At 35.0% G+C, this 15,319-nt stretch overlaps 2 protein-coding genes and 1 long non-coding RNA gene across 3 annotated transcripts; 2 read left to right on the top strand and 1 right to left on the bottom strand.

The window, feature by feature from the left end:
* Positions 1–3,248: 3,248 nt before the first annotated feature.
* Positions 3,249–5,921, top strand: LOC105127630 (RNA-directed DNA polymerase (reverse transcriptase)). Its single transcript, XM_011028995.1, has one exon. It carries the CDS (start codon positions 3,331–3,333, stop codon positions 5,692–5,694), a length of 2,364 nt encoding a protein of 787 aa, XP_011027297.1. The 5' UTR covers positions 3,249–3,330; the 3' UTR covers positions 5,695–5,921.
* A 2,908-nt stretch (positions 5,922–8,829) lies between these two features.
* LOC105127628 (probable methyltransferase PMT6) lies at positions 8,830–13,783 on the top strand. Its single transcript, XM_011028994.1, has 7 exons — positions 8,830–9,210; positions 10,384–10,798; positions 10,873–11,162; positions 11,743–12,126; positions 12,568–12,814; positions 12,918–13,056; positions 13,493–13,783. Exons 1-7 carry the CDS (start codon positions 9,039–9,041, stop codon positions 13,649–13,651), a joined length of 1,806 nt encoding a protein of 601 aa, XP_011027296.1. The 5' UTR covers positions 8,830–9,038; the 3' UTR covers positions 13,652–13,783.
* On the bottom strand, positions 13,695–14,333 carry LOC105127629 (uncharacterized). The gene is made up of 2 exons (XR_842674.1): positions 13,877–14,333; positions 13,695–13,805 (listed from the first exon to the last, which is right to left on the bottom strand). It is a non-coding gene; the product is annotated as an uncharacterized LOC105127629 (long non-coding RNA).
* Positions 14,334–15,319: the final 986 nt, after the last annotated feature.

Here is a 15,319-nt window from a genome sequence, read left to right as displayed (position 1 = left end):
TAATTTTTTAATTTTTAATTTTTTAATTTTTTAGATTTGATCTCTATTATTTTGATTATTATTTATTTTATTGAAATAATTTATGAAACTAGATTTTTTCAATTTCATTCTCACTCAATTTTTTAATTTGTAATATTTCTTCCTCATTATTTTAATAAATTTAAGAAAAATAAAACACCAATAAGTTATTTTTCAACTCATTTTCCATGATATAACCAAATATTGAAAAATATTTTTCAATTTATTTTTCATTACACTATCAAACATTAAAAATTAATTTATTTTTCAATAAATAAATAGAACCTTAATATTATTTTGAAATAGATTTCTTCACTTTTAAAACAGAAAACAAAGAAAGACATGTTTCTTTTATTTCTACTATCATTTCTCTCAAAATTCTATCTGAAAAGCAAAGAATTTAAGCTCCATAGCGTGCGTAATACCAACCCCCTGAAATTCAACGACCTGTTTATGTGAAGCTGAATCCAATCCAGTAATTAGTGAACCCCCCCCCCCACAGATGAAAGAATTCAATTCAATTCCTGTTTTCAAATCAAAATAAATTGAAGAAATCATCACACACCCTTTGTTCTTATTTCACAGTCGGTCGAACAAAAATGATTTTTGTTTACAATGGTAATGCAAGACTATGTGGTACAATAATTGTATCATGTTGAATCATGTGATCAAGAAAGGTTAATTAGAACCCTAATATTTGAGAATTAAATCAAATTACACCCCTGTGTTTATTTTTTATGCAAACATATTGTTAAATCATTGTCTCCTTTCCCACAAGAAGAAAACGTGCCCATACATTGCGAGCCAGGCCCAAGAAATAGCCTTAAATATTAGAAGTCTACCACAAGTTTAGAGACGAGGGATGTCTAGCTAGAGTCTAGGTTGGAAATGGGGGATTACTTGCTCTTGGTCCGAGAGACGAGGGAAGTGGAGTGCCTGCTTCCGAGAGCCTTTCTGCTGGTTCCCCTAGGAGGCCCCAAAGGAGTTCAATCTCTTTGCTTCATCCCCACTGGTGGTTAACCACTATTCCATGATCATAGATCCGGCCTGAGATTTACTCAATCGAGAGATAAGATACTCAGTTATTTAGATTGACCTGGATTAAACAAGTAAAATTAAAAATATTAAGATTTTAATATTTATCACGCCTTTAACTTGAACCTATTCACGCCTTTAACTTGAGTCAAGATTGAGTCAAGTGTATTACAGTGCTTGGTCTAGCGGTGGAAGGGGCTTGTTTTCTTCTACTGTATCTGGGTTCGAGTTTTAACATGCACGCCTGTCATCTCCATGGTGCTTTACATGCCTATTGGGTTTGCAGGGTATTCAATGGGTCATGAGAATTAGTCGTGGTGCACGCAAGCTGACCCGGACACTCCACGTAAATAAAAAAAAAAAATTGAGTCAAGTTAAAAAAAAAAAACATTTAATGAACCTATTCACGCCTTTAACTGGAACCCAATGCCCTTTTTGTCCCCGGGAATATTTTCCTCCAACGCTCTTGATTTCTCACCTTGCTAGGAAAAATAGTGGCATAATTCCGGGTCGCAACTGTCATGGACATGCTGTAGAAAAATGTTACCTTGCTATTCCTTCATTTATTTTTTCTGTTTATAAATAAAATGTTCCCAGAAAAACATTAACAGGTGTCTTGGAGGTTTTGTCAGAATTTTAAGGTTATAGGTTAACCCGATTAATCATGCAAGTCCACCAAGCAAATTCCAGGCTGGAGTTTTATTTTTTACAAATCTAACTAGAATCCTAATAAACCTATCGGGTAAGGCTATGTTTAATAACTATAGTCACGCAGGTTTATCAAGCTAATTCTAAACTTGAATTTTATCTTTCAGGTTTATCAAGCTAATTCTAAACTTGAATTTTATCTTTTATAAATTTAATAAGGTCCTGATAAGCTCACCGGACAGATCATATCTGATAATTATTATTATAATATTTTTAAAATAAAAGTATTTTCTTAATATTTCAACCATTGTTTTAACACTCAATTTGACCTAGTAGTTAACTTATAACCAGGATAATTTAGGGTCTAAGCTAGGTTAGATTTTAATAAACATAAGAAAAGAATTGACCGTTGTGATCCAATAAAAAATCTAGGTTGAATTATAATCCGGTGAAAACCTTAATTAACCTGTTAATATTTTTTTAAAAATAATATCATTATTTTTTTTTATAAAATAAACAAATAAATTTAACCTAAATAAACCACCTAACTAATATTCTAGAACTTATTTCAAGTCGGCCTCAAAATCAGGTTTAAAAATTATAGTTTCAACAATCATTTTCCTTCAACAAAATCAATTTGTTTTGATTTAGCGTTAATAGTGCTACCCCTTCCTTTAACTATTAGCTTAAATGAGTTTTCGAGAAATCAATTTCTTTTAATCCGAGTGAAGAGATAACTTAACTTGACATACAGAAATTAATTAAAAATTCCCCTGAGCTGTAAAAATGAATTTAACAACAATATTGCTAGCTACACTAAATAGACATTTTTTCCGGATCTGAGGATGACCCGGTTTTGTTCAATATTCCATCCCATCATATTCTTGGAGTGGGGAAATGATATATATATATATAATTTTGGATGCAAAAGCTAAAATATAAATTAGTTACAATACAAAATACAGTTTAAGAAATAAAGTATAAATAAAATTTCTAAAAAATATATTGAATTTTTCAGTAGTTTTAGTAATAATTATTAAATCTGATTAAACTTGATGGATTAATTTAAAATTTAATTGAAGAATTTAAATTGATTTTTTTTAAATATAATTTAAAATTAATTAGATTTAACCTGATAAAATTAATAAGTTTTCCTGTAACCTAGTTAAAATTTAATATAATTTCTAATTTTTTTGAAATAAAATCATTACTTATTTTTTTTAATAAAAGTAAATTTGACTACAGTCAGATTAATTTATACAACTAGCGTTTCTGATTCTGGGTTAATAAATTTAAAGGATATGACTACAATCAGATTAATTTATACAACTAGCGATTCTGATTCTGGGTTAATAACTTTAAAGGATTTTTGAAAATATAGTAGTATTTGTTTGAATTGTTTTTTAAAATATTTTTTATTTAAAAAATATTTTAAATATTTTAAAAACATGTATTTTTTAAAATATTTTTAATATTTTAAAAACATGTTTTTTTCCAACAAAAACCATGTTAAAACTCACCACGACACACTTCCCGTTCCAGTTAAGTTCACATTCCAAGCACACACACACCAAAGGTCTAAAATCCATTGCTGCACTGTCCGTCATCTCCATCTGTTTTCATGTTTCAATGCTTATTGTTAACCTCAAGAAAGTTTCAACAACATTTGATCTCAGACTTTCATTTCCAACAACCTCTTCGCTTAAACTCCTTTATTCTACACTAACCTTAAACCCTAACATCAACCAGAATCCTAAGACCCAACCAATCCAAAACCCTACAAAACCCCTAACAACACCCCAGCTCAAAACCCTAGTCCTTTCCCAATACTCCCATGGAAAGTTCTCCACTCTTATCCAAAACGTCGTTGGTTTACCTTCAGTCCTCCTCACTGCCTCTCAGAACCTCATTACCCACCACAGCAATGATGGGCTTAACTGCACGGAGTCGAACGAGGTGGCCGAGGCAACTCAGCCGCACCTCTCTCTTTTCCACTCCGTTTCGAAGCGTTTCTCAATTGAAGAAATGGGTCGTGAGATTTTTGAGAATCGGTTTGATATTGAGGCTCATTGTGTCAAAATGAGTGATGAAGGTGAGACCTTGGTTCTGCCAAATTTGAAACTTAAGGTTTTTATTGAAGCTATTAGGATTGTTTTAGAAATTGTTTATGATGATCGTTTTGTCACGTTTTCTTATGGTGGACGTGTTAATATGGGGCGGCATACGGCTATAAGGTACCTAAAGAATTCAGTGAATAATCCAAGTTGGTGGTTTAGTGTTTGTTTTAATGATGTTAAGTTTGATAAAACAAAAGTAGATAAGCTGTGCTTGTTTATAGAGGAGAAAATTAAAGATGGGATTTTGATTGATGTGATAAAGAGGTTGTTTGATTGTGGTGTGCTGAGGATTGAATTAGGTAGGTGTTATTTAGGGAAAGGGTTGCCTCAAGAATGCGGGTTGTGTTCAATATTGATTAATGTTTATTTCAATGGATTTGATAGAGAAATTCAAGAGATGCGTTTAAGAATGAGTAAAGAGAATCCTAAACTCGATCAGAATGAGATCAGTGAAGGGTCTAGTTCTTCTTATAAGCCGCTAAAGATGCATGCTGTTAGGTACTTGGATGAGATATTAGTGATTACGTCAGGTTCAAAGATGTTGACGATGAATCTGAAGAAATGGGTTTTGAATTTTCTGGAAGGCGAATTGGAGTTGAATGTGGATAGAGTAAAGACAGCTATTCATAGTGCGGTTTCTGAGAAAATTGATTTCCTAGGGATGGAATTGCAGGCTGTCCCACCATCAGTCTTGCATCCACCAATGTCGGAGAAAGCCATTAGAGCAAGAAAAAAATATCTTAGACAGAAGGAAGTTAAGGCTTTGGAATTGAAAAATGCTCGGGAGAGGAACAGGAAGAAACTGGGTTTGAAATTATTGAGTCATGTTTTTAAAAAGTCGAAGCAGAGTGACTGGCTCAAACTTGATTTTCAAATTGAGAATGAAGTTCGAGAAATCTTTCAAACTTGGGCAGATGAAGTGGTTCAAGATTTTTTAGGCTCCCTTGAAGAACGTTGGACATGGCATCGAATGCTCACTGCTGGTGATTTCCTCTCCCTGAGGCACATCAGAGACCAATTGCCACAAGAGCTGGTCGATTCTTATGACAAGTTCCAAGAGCAGGTAGACAAGCATCTGTCACCAATCAAGGCTAGAAAGGCACTGGAGGAAGAAGGAAGGAGAATCAAGGAAGAGGAGGAAAGGAAGTATGCTGAGAGAACCGTGGATGATCTGACAAAACTGTGCATGAAAGTCTCTGCACCTATTGAACTTGTAAGGAAGGCTGTTAAGATGGCTGGGTTTACGAATAAAATGGGTCGTCCCCGGCCTATCAGCATTCTCACTTCTCTGGAAGATGCTGATATTATCAAGTGGTATGCAGGGGTAGGGAGAAGATGGCTTGATTTCTTTTGCTGCTGCCACAACTTGAAGATGGTGAAGACTGTTGTAAGTTATCATCTGAGGTTCTCTTGTATTTTGACTTTGGCAGAAAAGCATGAAGCAACAAAAATTGAATGCATTAGGCATTACACTAAAGATTTGAAAGTCCCAGATATGAATGGAAGTGAACAGGTTCACTTCCCCACAGAAAAGGAGGTAAAGATGATGGGGGATAAAAATCTTTCAGATCCAAAACCTGTAGATGGGGCTTTATCTTTGTTACTGATCAGACTGGCTTCTGATGAGCCATCACATTCCTGTGTCGGTCATTTTTGTGACAAAACTGATATTGTTATGTATCGAGTGCGGTTGCTGCAGAACATTTTAAATGTGAACCCGGCCGATGAAGACAAGTGGGCTCCAAGGATGAGTGCAATTCATGAAAGTCTGAATCAGATGTGTCTCCCTCTTTGTTCTGATCACAAAAGTGACTTGTATACTGGGAAAATCACCCTACAGGATATTGACTGCACTTCATATGTGAATGTTGACTGAATATTGCGGTGGTAGCATTGCGTTGGCGTTGGTTATCAAGGCTACGTACTTTAGTAGCCTGCATCAATCTGGTCCTTCTCTGTCTTCCAAACACAAGTGCTGCCATGCAGTTTCTCCACACATTGTTTTCACCGAGATTGATTTATACAATGAAAACGATGGTTCTCCTGATCCCAATCATAATATTTCCTAAGTACATGAATAAACAATCCGAGGTACTTCCCCTTGTTGGTTTCAGTTGAAAACTTGATCACCAATTGAACAGACTGCTGGAAACTCCCTAAACATGACTTACCTAATGGTTTCAGTTTCCCTGGCCCTGACTAACTCCTAGGACGAACCATATTTGACACCATTCCATTCCCAGCCTTCATTTGATTCCACCAATGGGAGCGTTTTCATGTAAAATTCCTTTGTCAACTACGTCAAAATCTATGTAGATGAGACCAATGAAATTGGTCGGCATTATGTTTTTCAGACAATTAAATCAGTCAGTTTTGTTAGCTCAGGTGGTTTGGTTGGCCCTAAATTTGTGACTGGAAACTCTTTATCACAAAAGCAGTGTTACCTTAGTGGCTTACTGTTGCGCTGTACTTGAGCTTTTGGCAGGTGTCTCTTGGAAATTCAAACAATTTATATAAACAGATAGTTGTTTGTCAATGGTGCAGTGAGAGATTTCTCAATCAATAATCTTTCTCCACTCTCTACAATTCCTTCGCATTTCCATCGCTTATTACATTTTCCCTGGTCTTCCCTTACCTCTAAACTCCCTTCTCTACTTCCCTCCCATCATCACCTATAAAAAAACCCACCATTTGCTTCTCTTCTTCTCCTTTACTTCTAAATTCATGTAAAGACCTGAAAACTCTAAAGAAGATCCATGCTTTTGTCATTATCGCAACTGGGGCCAATCAATCCATCTCCTTTGCTTCAAAGTTCACATCTCTACATATATTTTAATGATCTTCAAAGTGCCGTGTCAGTGTTCAAAACTTTACGAGAAGAACCCAATACTCTAACATGGAATTTGATCATAGAATCCCATGTTGATTTTGGTCTTTATAGGAAGCTTCGTTGTTATACAAGAAAATGAGAGAATTGATTATTAAAGTTGATAGCTTTACATTTCCCATTAGTAAATAGAGCTTTTTGACCACTTAAGATGATTGTTATGTTTCAGGGGTGTTGTTCATGCGAGGGTTTGATTGAACGGACGCAACCTCATTGTTTTGTGATAAAGAACGGATTATTAGTTGATGTTTCTGTGCAGAACTCAATCTCGAGATTTATAACTAACTAGGTGGTGTTGAAGAAGTTGAAATTTCTCTCAGTGAAATTGACAGCAAGGATGTTGTTTCTTGGAATGCTTTGATTGCCTCCTATTCCTTGAGTGGGGACATCGGAAAAGAGCAGGGTGAAGTGAGACTTTAACTTTTATTGCATCCGTGTTTGCAAAGATGGGAAATCTACTGGAAGGTGAAAGCTGCATTCTTTTTCTCTAAAAGCTGGGCTGTGTGATGGTATTTTGCTGACTTCTTTCATGGATTTGTATGCTAAGTGTGGGGAACTGAGAAACTCTGTCAGTTGCTTGGAGAGATCTCTTGTAGAAGCTGTATTACTTGGAATGCTACCAGTCAGTCAGGGTTCATTCAAGGTAGGACTTATGTATGTGGAGGCCATTGAATTGTTCCTGCAGATGCTAGATTCAGGTCTTAAACCAGGAGCTGAGATTCAAGGCCGTCTTCTGGATGCATGTACGCGTCTGGGTGCACTACAAATTGGGTGAAGGAATCCTTGACGACCTCAGACGGAGCTTGTTTCACCTTCCTGAAGAATATGCAATATGCACTCAGGAGCCTCTATCCTTAACATTTACATACAATGTGGAAACATCAATGATCGAGGGGTTTGGAATCCATGGGATTGGTGATGAAGCTGTAAAACATTTCGATAAGGTGGGGGGAGGAATAGAGCCTAACAGCGTGTAACCTTCTTAGGCCTGCTGAAAGTTTTCTTTATTTAAAACTTGTTGGTTTGGTGGGAATTATTTGCTTTTGAAAAGTGTTTTTATTTTTTTTATTTTTTTAAAATTAAATTATTTTTTGATGTTGGGTAATATTATAAAAATAATAAGTTGTTAATTAATTTTTTTAAAAATTAAATTATAAAATATTTTTTGTTAATTAATTATTTTAATAATTAATTAATAAATAAATTAAAAATTAATTTTTTAAAAACCACATTTGTTGAAATAAACAGTAGCTTAGCTAAAATCGCAGGGCCATGGAAGATTTACGGTGGCATCTCTTTGGAAGGAATTTGCGAGAGTTAATGAACATATTCCAATTCAATGGAATCTTTTTAAGTGTCAATAACATTAAACGGTTGGAACTGTAGTATTGTTTAATATTGATTACATTTAGGAAAAATTGACAAAAATTAGAGCTTTAGATTTTTTTAAAATGTTATTAATACAATTGCCATCTAATTTAGATCAAATTCAAATTAAACCATGTAAAAATTTAATTCTATTATTTTTTTAAATATTATAATTTTAACTTTAAAAATATTAAAATAAAATTGTTTTATATATACTTGATTAATTAACTCTTTCCATAATGTAGATTTTTAGTTTACATATTGAAAATAAAATCTAATTTGTATTTTTTAAAAAATAAATTTTTTTTTTATAAAAAACTTATTTTTTATATTTTTAAATTATTTTAATATGCTGATGTTAAGAATAATTTTTTAAAAAATAAAAAAATTATTTTAAATTATTTTAAAATAAAAAATACTTTACACTATAATTATAATTACAAGCACAATTCTAAACAAATTCATTGTTTAAAGGCTAGTTTCGGTAGCAGGAATTTAGTTCAGTACCCAAAAACTGACTTAAAATATATTATGTTTTTAAAAAATATTTTTTTAATTAAAAATGTATCATAGTAATGTTTTTTCAGTTTTCTTTAATACTGATATGTTAAAATCTTCTTGAAATATAAAAATATTAATTTAATATTTTTTACTAAAAATAATTTAAAAATACATATAATAACACAAACACTAAAAAGTCACGTACATGCCATGTGCCGACTAAACAATGTCGGTGATAATAACTAAACAAACTAAAACCAAAATTAAGGAGATTAGCCAATGATCTCTCTCTTTCTCTCTAGCTCGCAACACAACACCACACTTATTGTATCTTAGATTTGTGTCTAATACAACTCAAAGAGGAGATCTTTCTCCAAATCTGCAAATGCCAATTTAGTTCCTTTGCTTCCTTCAAATCGTAGAAGCAAAACCCAGTTTGTATTTCAAGAGATAGAGACAGAGAGATGGGAGGGTACTCATGGGGGTCAGCCTTTGATTCAAAATCAGGGCAGATGATAATGGTGGCTTTGTTATTAATGGTGGGTTCATTTTACACTGGCACTCTTTTTGGCAATAACAATGCCTCCATTTATGTCTCTCAACTCTCCTCCTCCTCTAATTCCTCTTCATCTTATGTTATGTTCTCTCTCTCTCTCTCTCTCTCTCTCTTGTAAAGTTTTATTTTATAGTGATGCTTATGCAATCTGCTGCATTGCATGGTGCTTTTGGAGATGGATTTTGTTCTGTGGACTGTAAAATTGGTTGCTTTTTTATACACTGGTCCCATTTTGGTATTTTGCTTTGAGCTTAAGTTTTGTGGGTTCTTCTTTCTTGCTGTTATTTTCGGGTTGTAATTGTGTTTTTCGTTATTTAATTGCTGTTCGAGTTTGCAAGAATTCAACTTGGTGGGTTTTGGATGGACCCATTTGGAAAATTTTTAGCCTATTTGGTTGAGAATTGTTAGTGCCTTGCTTTGATGACTAATGTTTTGCTAATAAGTCCTGTAAGGTAGTAGCAATTAGAAAAGGTAATAGAGAGGTCATAAATTGCAAGATGACATTTAAGGCCACACAACATGTAGATTTAGATACTCTGAATATGGAAATGATCCCATTTTCTTTGTTTACAGAAGCATATTGATTCATATCCTGGCAACTCTTACCTTTTATCACCAGTGAGATTGGAGGGTTAGATTGGTTATTAAGCAATGAATTGACAGATCACCATGCGAATCTATTGAATTGCCAGATTGGTTAATAGCGTACTGTAATGTTAAATTGCAGACATTCTAAGTTTCTGACATATTGACAGAAAATAGACCTGGATGTGGCATATTTCAGTGGGGGGTCAAAGAAGGAAATACTCACCACCACTACAAGGGACCAATCTTAGGGTGCAGCTGTGTAATTCTTTTATCTGCATCAAGCATATTTTCTAGTCGCATGCAATGTGCTATTTATCAAAAGGAAGTCTCAGGGAGTACTCGTTGCATTGTTCATGTGTGGACGTGTTTTTGGGATCTAGTCGATGCTGCATTTGAGATTGACATTTTATACTTTTACATTCCAGATTTGCAACAACCACGGGTCAGATTAGATGTTAAAACAATTCTTTAGACCTGGAATATCAAAGCTCATGCAATAAAAAAAGTGATTATATGACCATGAACGTGCACAAATTGTTCTGTTTCCTTCCTCAAACTATAGTTTAATTCGCTTCAGCCATTGGTATGTCGGTAATGACTGCATATGAAACTTTGCACTTTTGGTCTGCTACCAAGTTTAACAACTATATCTTCTACACTTGCAGGTATTTACACATTCACCAACAAAGTTGCTCTTGCTTATCGACAAACACCAATTGTAATCCCAGAAAGTGGGATGAATGTATGCCCTTTGAAGTTCAATGAGTATATCCCTTGCCATGATGTTGCTTATGTGAAAACTTTGTTCCCGTCCTTGGATCTTTCTAGAAGAGAAGAGCTAGAGAGGCATTGTCCTCCACTTGAGAAGCGTTTGTTTTGCCTGGTGCCACTTCCAGAAGATTATAAATTGCCCATAAAATGGCCAACCAGCTGGGATTATATGTGGAGAAGCAATGTGAATCATACACATCTTGCTGAAGTCAAAGGAGGACAGAACTGGGTGCATGAGAAAGATCAACTATGGTGGTTCCCTGGTGGTGGCACTCATTTCAAGCATGGAGCAGCTGATTACATTGAGAGGTAGATGAACATAAGCTTCTTATATCACTTATTCACATTCAAACTAGTTAATTTATCATTTCCTACAATTGCAGGTTAGGAAATATGATAACTGATGATACAGGTGATCTGCATTCAGCCGGGGTTGTTCAAGTTCTGGATGTTGGCTGTGGTGTTGCTAGCTTCTCAGCTTATCTTCTTCCTTTGGATATACAAACAATGTCTTTTGCTCCCAGAGATGGTCATGAAAATCAGATTCAGTTTGCTTTAGAACGAGGAATTGGTGCCATGACTGCTGCCATTTCCACAAAACAGCTACCATATCCCTCTAGCTCTTTCGAGATGGTTCATTGTTCGAGGTGTCGTGTTGACTGGCATGAGAATGGTATGGCGCTTGAGCAGTGGCATTTGAAAATTGTTCATAGGGAGAAACACATGTTTCAGATAAATGCTTCATGCTCTTCATGCATTTTGCTGCAATCCTTTTATCCAATTGAAATGATATAGTCAGCCAAAAGAAGTGATTTCTGATTTCTTAAATTTTTCTAATGGCATATAGTAACTAACACAAAGGAACAATAGTAAATCATACTTGGAACTACAAATGCATCTCTATGCAAGTTTATTATTCATAATTCATAGCATTGCTTTTATGCATGCCAGCAGATTGCTGTATATATGACTTCATCAGCTATCTTCGCAACCAAACAAGCTTTTAAATTAGTTTAGTGAAAGTGCACCACGAAGTTTTACATGCAGATGCTACCCTGATATGTGTTGATAAAGATAGTTATGGTCTAGCAAGTATATGAATTGTTGTTCATTGTGTTTGCAGGCTCCTGGACATTTTTTTCCCCAAGATTTCTGAGTTTAAAAAAAGGCTGTTTAACTTATGTTTGGATTTTACATCTATTCCTATAATTCATTGGGCTTTTATTTCATCGCAATATTTATTTTTAGTGCAGGTGGTATTTTAATCAAAGAAGTTAATCGTCTTTTGCGAGATAATGGATATTTTGTCTATTCGGCTCCTCCTGCTTATAGAAAGGATAAAGATTATCCATTGATTTGGGATAAGTTGGTAAATCTGACTTCTGCTATGTGCTGGAAACTCGTTGCTCGAAAAGTTCAAACCGCAATTTGGGTGAAACAAGAAAATGAGTCATGCCTCCTGCACAATGCAGAGGTGAAGCAAATAAACATATGTGACACTGTGGATGACATGAAACCATCTTGGAAAACACCACTGAGGAACTGCATACCAAGAAGAAGTGCACAAACTAATCCTCAGAAACTGCCTCCCAGACCAGACCGTCTCTCTGTATATTCAAAGAGTCTCAGCAAAATTGGTGCGCTCATGTGCTTTTTATGAGCTTAAAATAACTGAAAGTTGTGTTTGTCCATCCCTGCTTTTCCTGATCCCTGGTCATGCCTGAGTATGGTATCTTTTTCAAATTTGCATTCTATATTAGCTTTTAGTTTCAAAATCAAGTACACTGCAAGTGTATTCAAACTGCATTATGATGAGCACAATGGAAGATATAGATATCAATATCAAGTACATTTTATAGTTTCAAGTAGTTGGAAGCAGCTTGTGGGCCAGCTGGCTAGGATTGCCTGTGCTTTTCTGTCATCAAAATCACCGGGACAGGGTTCTTGTGGGAATTTCAGATGAATGACTAGCATTTAACCTTGTCATTTGTAGTCTATCTCTTTGATTACTTGGAAAATGCATAAGCCATGTTAAATATTCAATCTGACATGATAGTTTCTGCACATTTTTGTTGCAGGTATCACTGAAGAAGAGTTTTCTTCAGATGCTATATTCTGGAAAAATCAAGCTGGCCATTACTGGAAGCTGATGAATATCAATGAGACGGATATAAGAAATGTCATGGACATGAATGCTTTTATTGGCGGATTTGCTGTTGCTTTGAACTCACTGCCTGTTTGGGTGATGAATATAGTTCCCGTGAGCATGAATAATACCTTGTCAGCTATTTATGATAGGGGTCTCATAGGAGCTTTTCATGACTGGTAAGAGATTTTCAATCAATTCAGTTGCGCTCTAGCTATATATTATATTGGTGCAAGGATCTGTAATATGCTAGTTTTCTTACCACACGTGTTTTAACTTCAGGTGTGAGCCATTCTCAACATATCCACGAACATATGATCTATTGCATGCCAACCATCTCTTCACACACTACAAAGACCATGGAGAAGGTTGCCTGCTAGAGGATATCATGCTGGAGATGGACCGTATTATCCGACCTCAGGTAACTGTTTCTAAAATATCCCATCTATCAAAGTCTTAAAAATCAGAGAAGTTATATGGTGAATGCGAGGATGAAGAATGAGATGGATGGGATTTAAGCAACTGCATGTAAAGCTATGCCCAGCCTCTCTGAATTATATTAGACATCATATGCTCGTTACACTAGCACATTATTTGCATTACCTCTGGGCCATTTTGTTTCATGGATGCATGATAAAGCTAGCATGGAGTTAATGTTCAAGTCCCTTGGAATCTATTGCCATCTAGATCTGAGAGAATATATAAGATACTGATTATCTGATCTTGTTACTTAATATGGTTTTATCCATACCAACCATTCTACGGACTGTAGCCTGACATTTAAAATCATTTACGCTTTTGCGTCTGTATCCCACATTACATTTGATTCAGAATCTTACCAAGACTATAATGTGCAGGGATTTATTATCATCAGAGATGAGGAATCGATTACATCAAGAGTCCAGCATTTAGCTCCAAAGTTTCTGTGGGAGGTCGAATCACATGTTCTGGAAAACAAAGAAAAGAAGACTGAAGCTGTACTAATATGCAGAAAGAAGTTCTGGGCATTGGTATAAGGTGTACTTTTTACAGTCTTTTTTTCATTTTACCCTTTGTATCTTGCATTTGCTCATCAGCTCATGCACCTTGTAGAATGTAAAGAGGTCATCAGCTTGTAGTAAATGATCATTTACTTTGTGGTTAATTCATTTCTGCATGTTTGTTGTTCACCTATATAACACGCGCGCGCGCACACACGCATGTTTGTTGTTCACCTATATAACACGCCCGCGCGCACACACCACACACACACACACACACACGTGGATATAAGACCATAGAAATTAGATTTTACTCCATATTTCTTAGAAAACAAAATGGTGCCAGCCTCCCAAGAACTATCCATTCCCCGGCATGGGCATATTTTGTCGTTTTCGTTTTCATGGTATTCGTGCTCGGTCAATGCATATTCAGGTTCATTCTTTGCTTAAGCAGAGCCCATTTACCTCCTCAGCCGACAACTCAAAGATTGCATTAAATTTAAAAACCTTATTCATACTTGCAAAAATGTTGCCATTGAAACATCTTGGGGGATGTTCAAGCTTTGAAGCTATATTCGAGCATGGATGGGCTCTAACCAGGCCTTCTCTTGCCATCTACACCTCCGAGTGCGATTTGTAATGGGCTAAATCAACCTTTTTCAGACAATCCCAATTGATCGTTGATTTCAAAATTTATCGGTCCCAGCAGCAAGACCATTCAAGAATACCCTTCACGGTTCAGGTGATTTTACTTCTGCTTAATGAGGTTTTGAACCCTTCAGGCAAAGCTTTTGTGAGAGAAATGCCATATACGAGTATTTTCGTGCCAAAAAGTTTGTGATTTGTCTTTTTTTTTTGGACATTGAAGAAAAGAAGTACATTCTAACAGTCTGGATACGAGACAAGTCAGCCAGCAACATCAACTAAAGCACATACGCACTCGTGAAGCAAATCTTACAGGAAAGAAAGAGGACCCACTGTTATCTTACGTGGGAGTTCACTTTAGGGTTTTAATATAAATATGGGTAGTATTTATCATAATTATCACACCCGGCTAATCGCTAGGATGATAGATTTATTTGATTCTAAAAAGTTATTGCTTTAATTTTTTTAAATTAAACATTGTTTGGAGTAAAAATTAAAAAGTTCATGTTGGGACTAGGTTGGATTTTATTCACGTATAACTACGTCAGCTTTCAAATTGGTTTGAAATAAAACCTAACTTGGGCCAGGTTCGAGTGGGCAAGTTAACGGATCAATAGGCTTAGCTAAGTTTATTAACTGTAGTATTTATATAAAAAAAACAAGAAGACAGTAGAAAATCCTAAAATTTCTTTGTTAAATAATAATTTAAAAATAAAGGGTTTGTTTTTTGTTAAATAAAAACATGTGAGTCTTGAAGTGATTCATTTATGGTACTGTTATAAAAGAATTTAGGATGAATAATGGATTCGAATAACTAGCCGGCTAATGTTTACAGTTGACAGTAACCATTAAACACTGTTTATTAATAGATGCTAACGTTTTCCAATAATTAAACCTTTAATTTAATATTATATTAATATCACTGTTAAATCTAGCATATCTTCATCACTCATTGCATACATTTTATTGCTTCTAGCTACTATGTCGATTGTTATTGTTATTCTCAATAATTCATAATGTACAGGAGGGTAGCTAGGAACACAGAAGTGTGAGAGAAGG

The sequence above is a fragment of the Populus euphratica genome, unplaced genomic scaffold, assembly GCF_000495115.2.
Source record: "Populus euphratica unplaced genomic scaffold, PopEup_1.0 scaffold13.1, whole genome shotgun sequence".
Taxonomy (NCBI): domain Eukaryota; kingdom Viridiplantae; phylum Streptophyta; class Magnoliopsida; order Malpighiales; family Salicaceae; genus Populus; species Populus euphratica.
Note: the sequence above shows the minus strand (reverse complement) of the source record. Positions and strands in the feature narration are given on the sequence as shown.

Bases quoted from the DNA above. Each gene is read 5' to 3' on its own strand.
- LOC105127630 (XM_011028995.1), top strand. From the start codon at position 3,331: ATGCTTATTGTTAACCTCAAGAAAGTTTCAACAACATTTGATCTCAGA.
- LOC105127628 (XM_011028994.1), top strand. From the start codon at position 9,039: ATGGGAGGGTACTCATGGGGGTCAGCCTTTGATTCAAAATCAGGGCAG. The intron at 11,163-11,742 runs GTATGGCGCTTG...TTTTTAGTGCAG, and splicing joins TGTTGACTGGCATGAGAATG to GTGGTATTTTAATCAAAGAA. The intron at 13,057-13,492 runs GTAACTGTTTCT...TATAATGTGCAG, and splicing joins ACCGTATTATCCGACCTCAG to GGATTTATTATCATCAGAGA.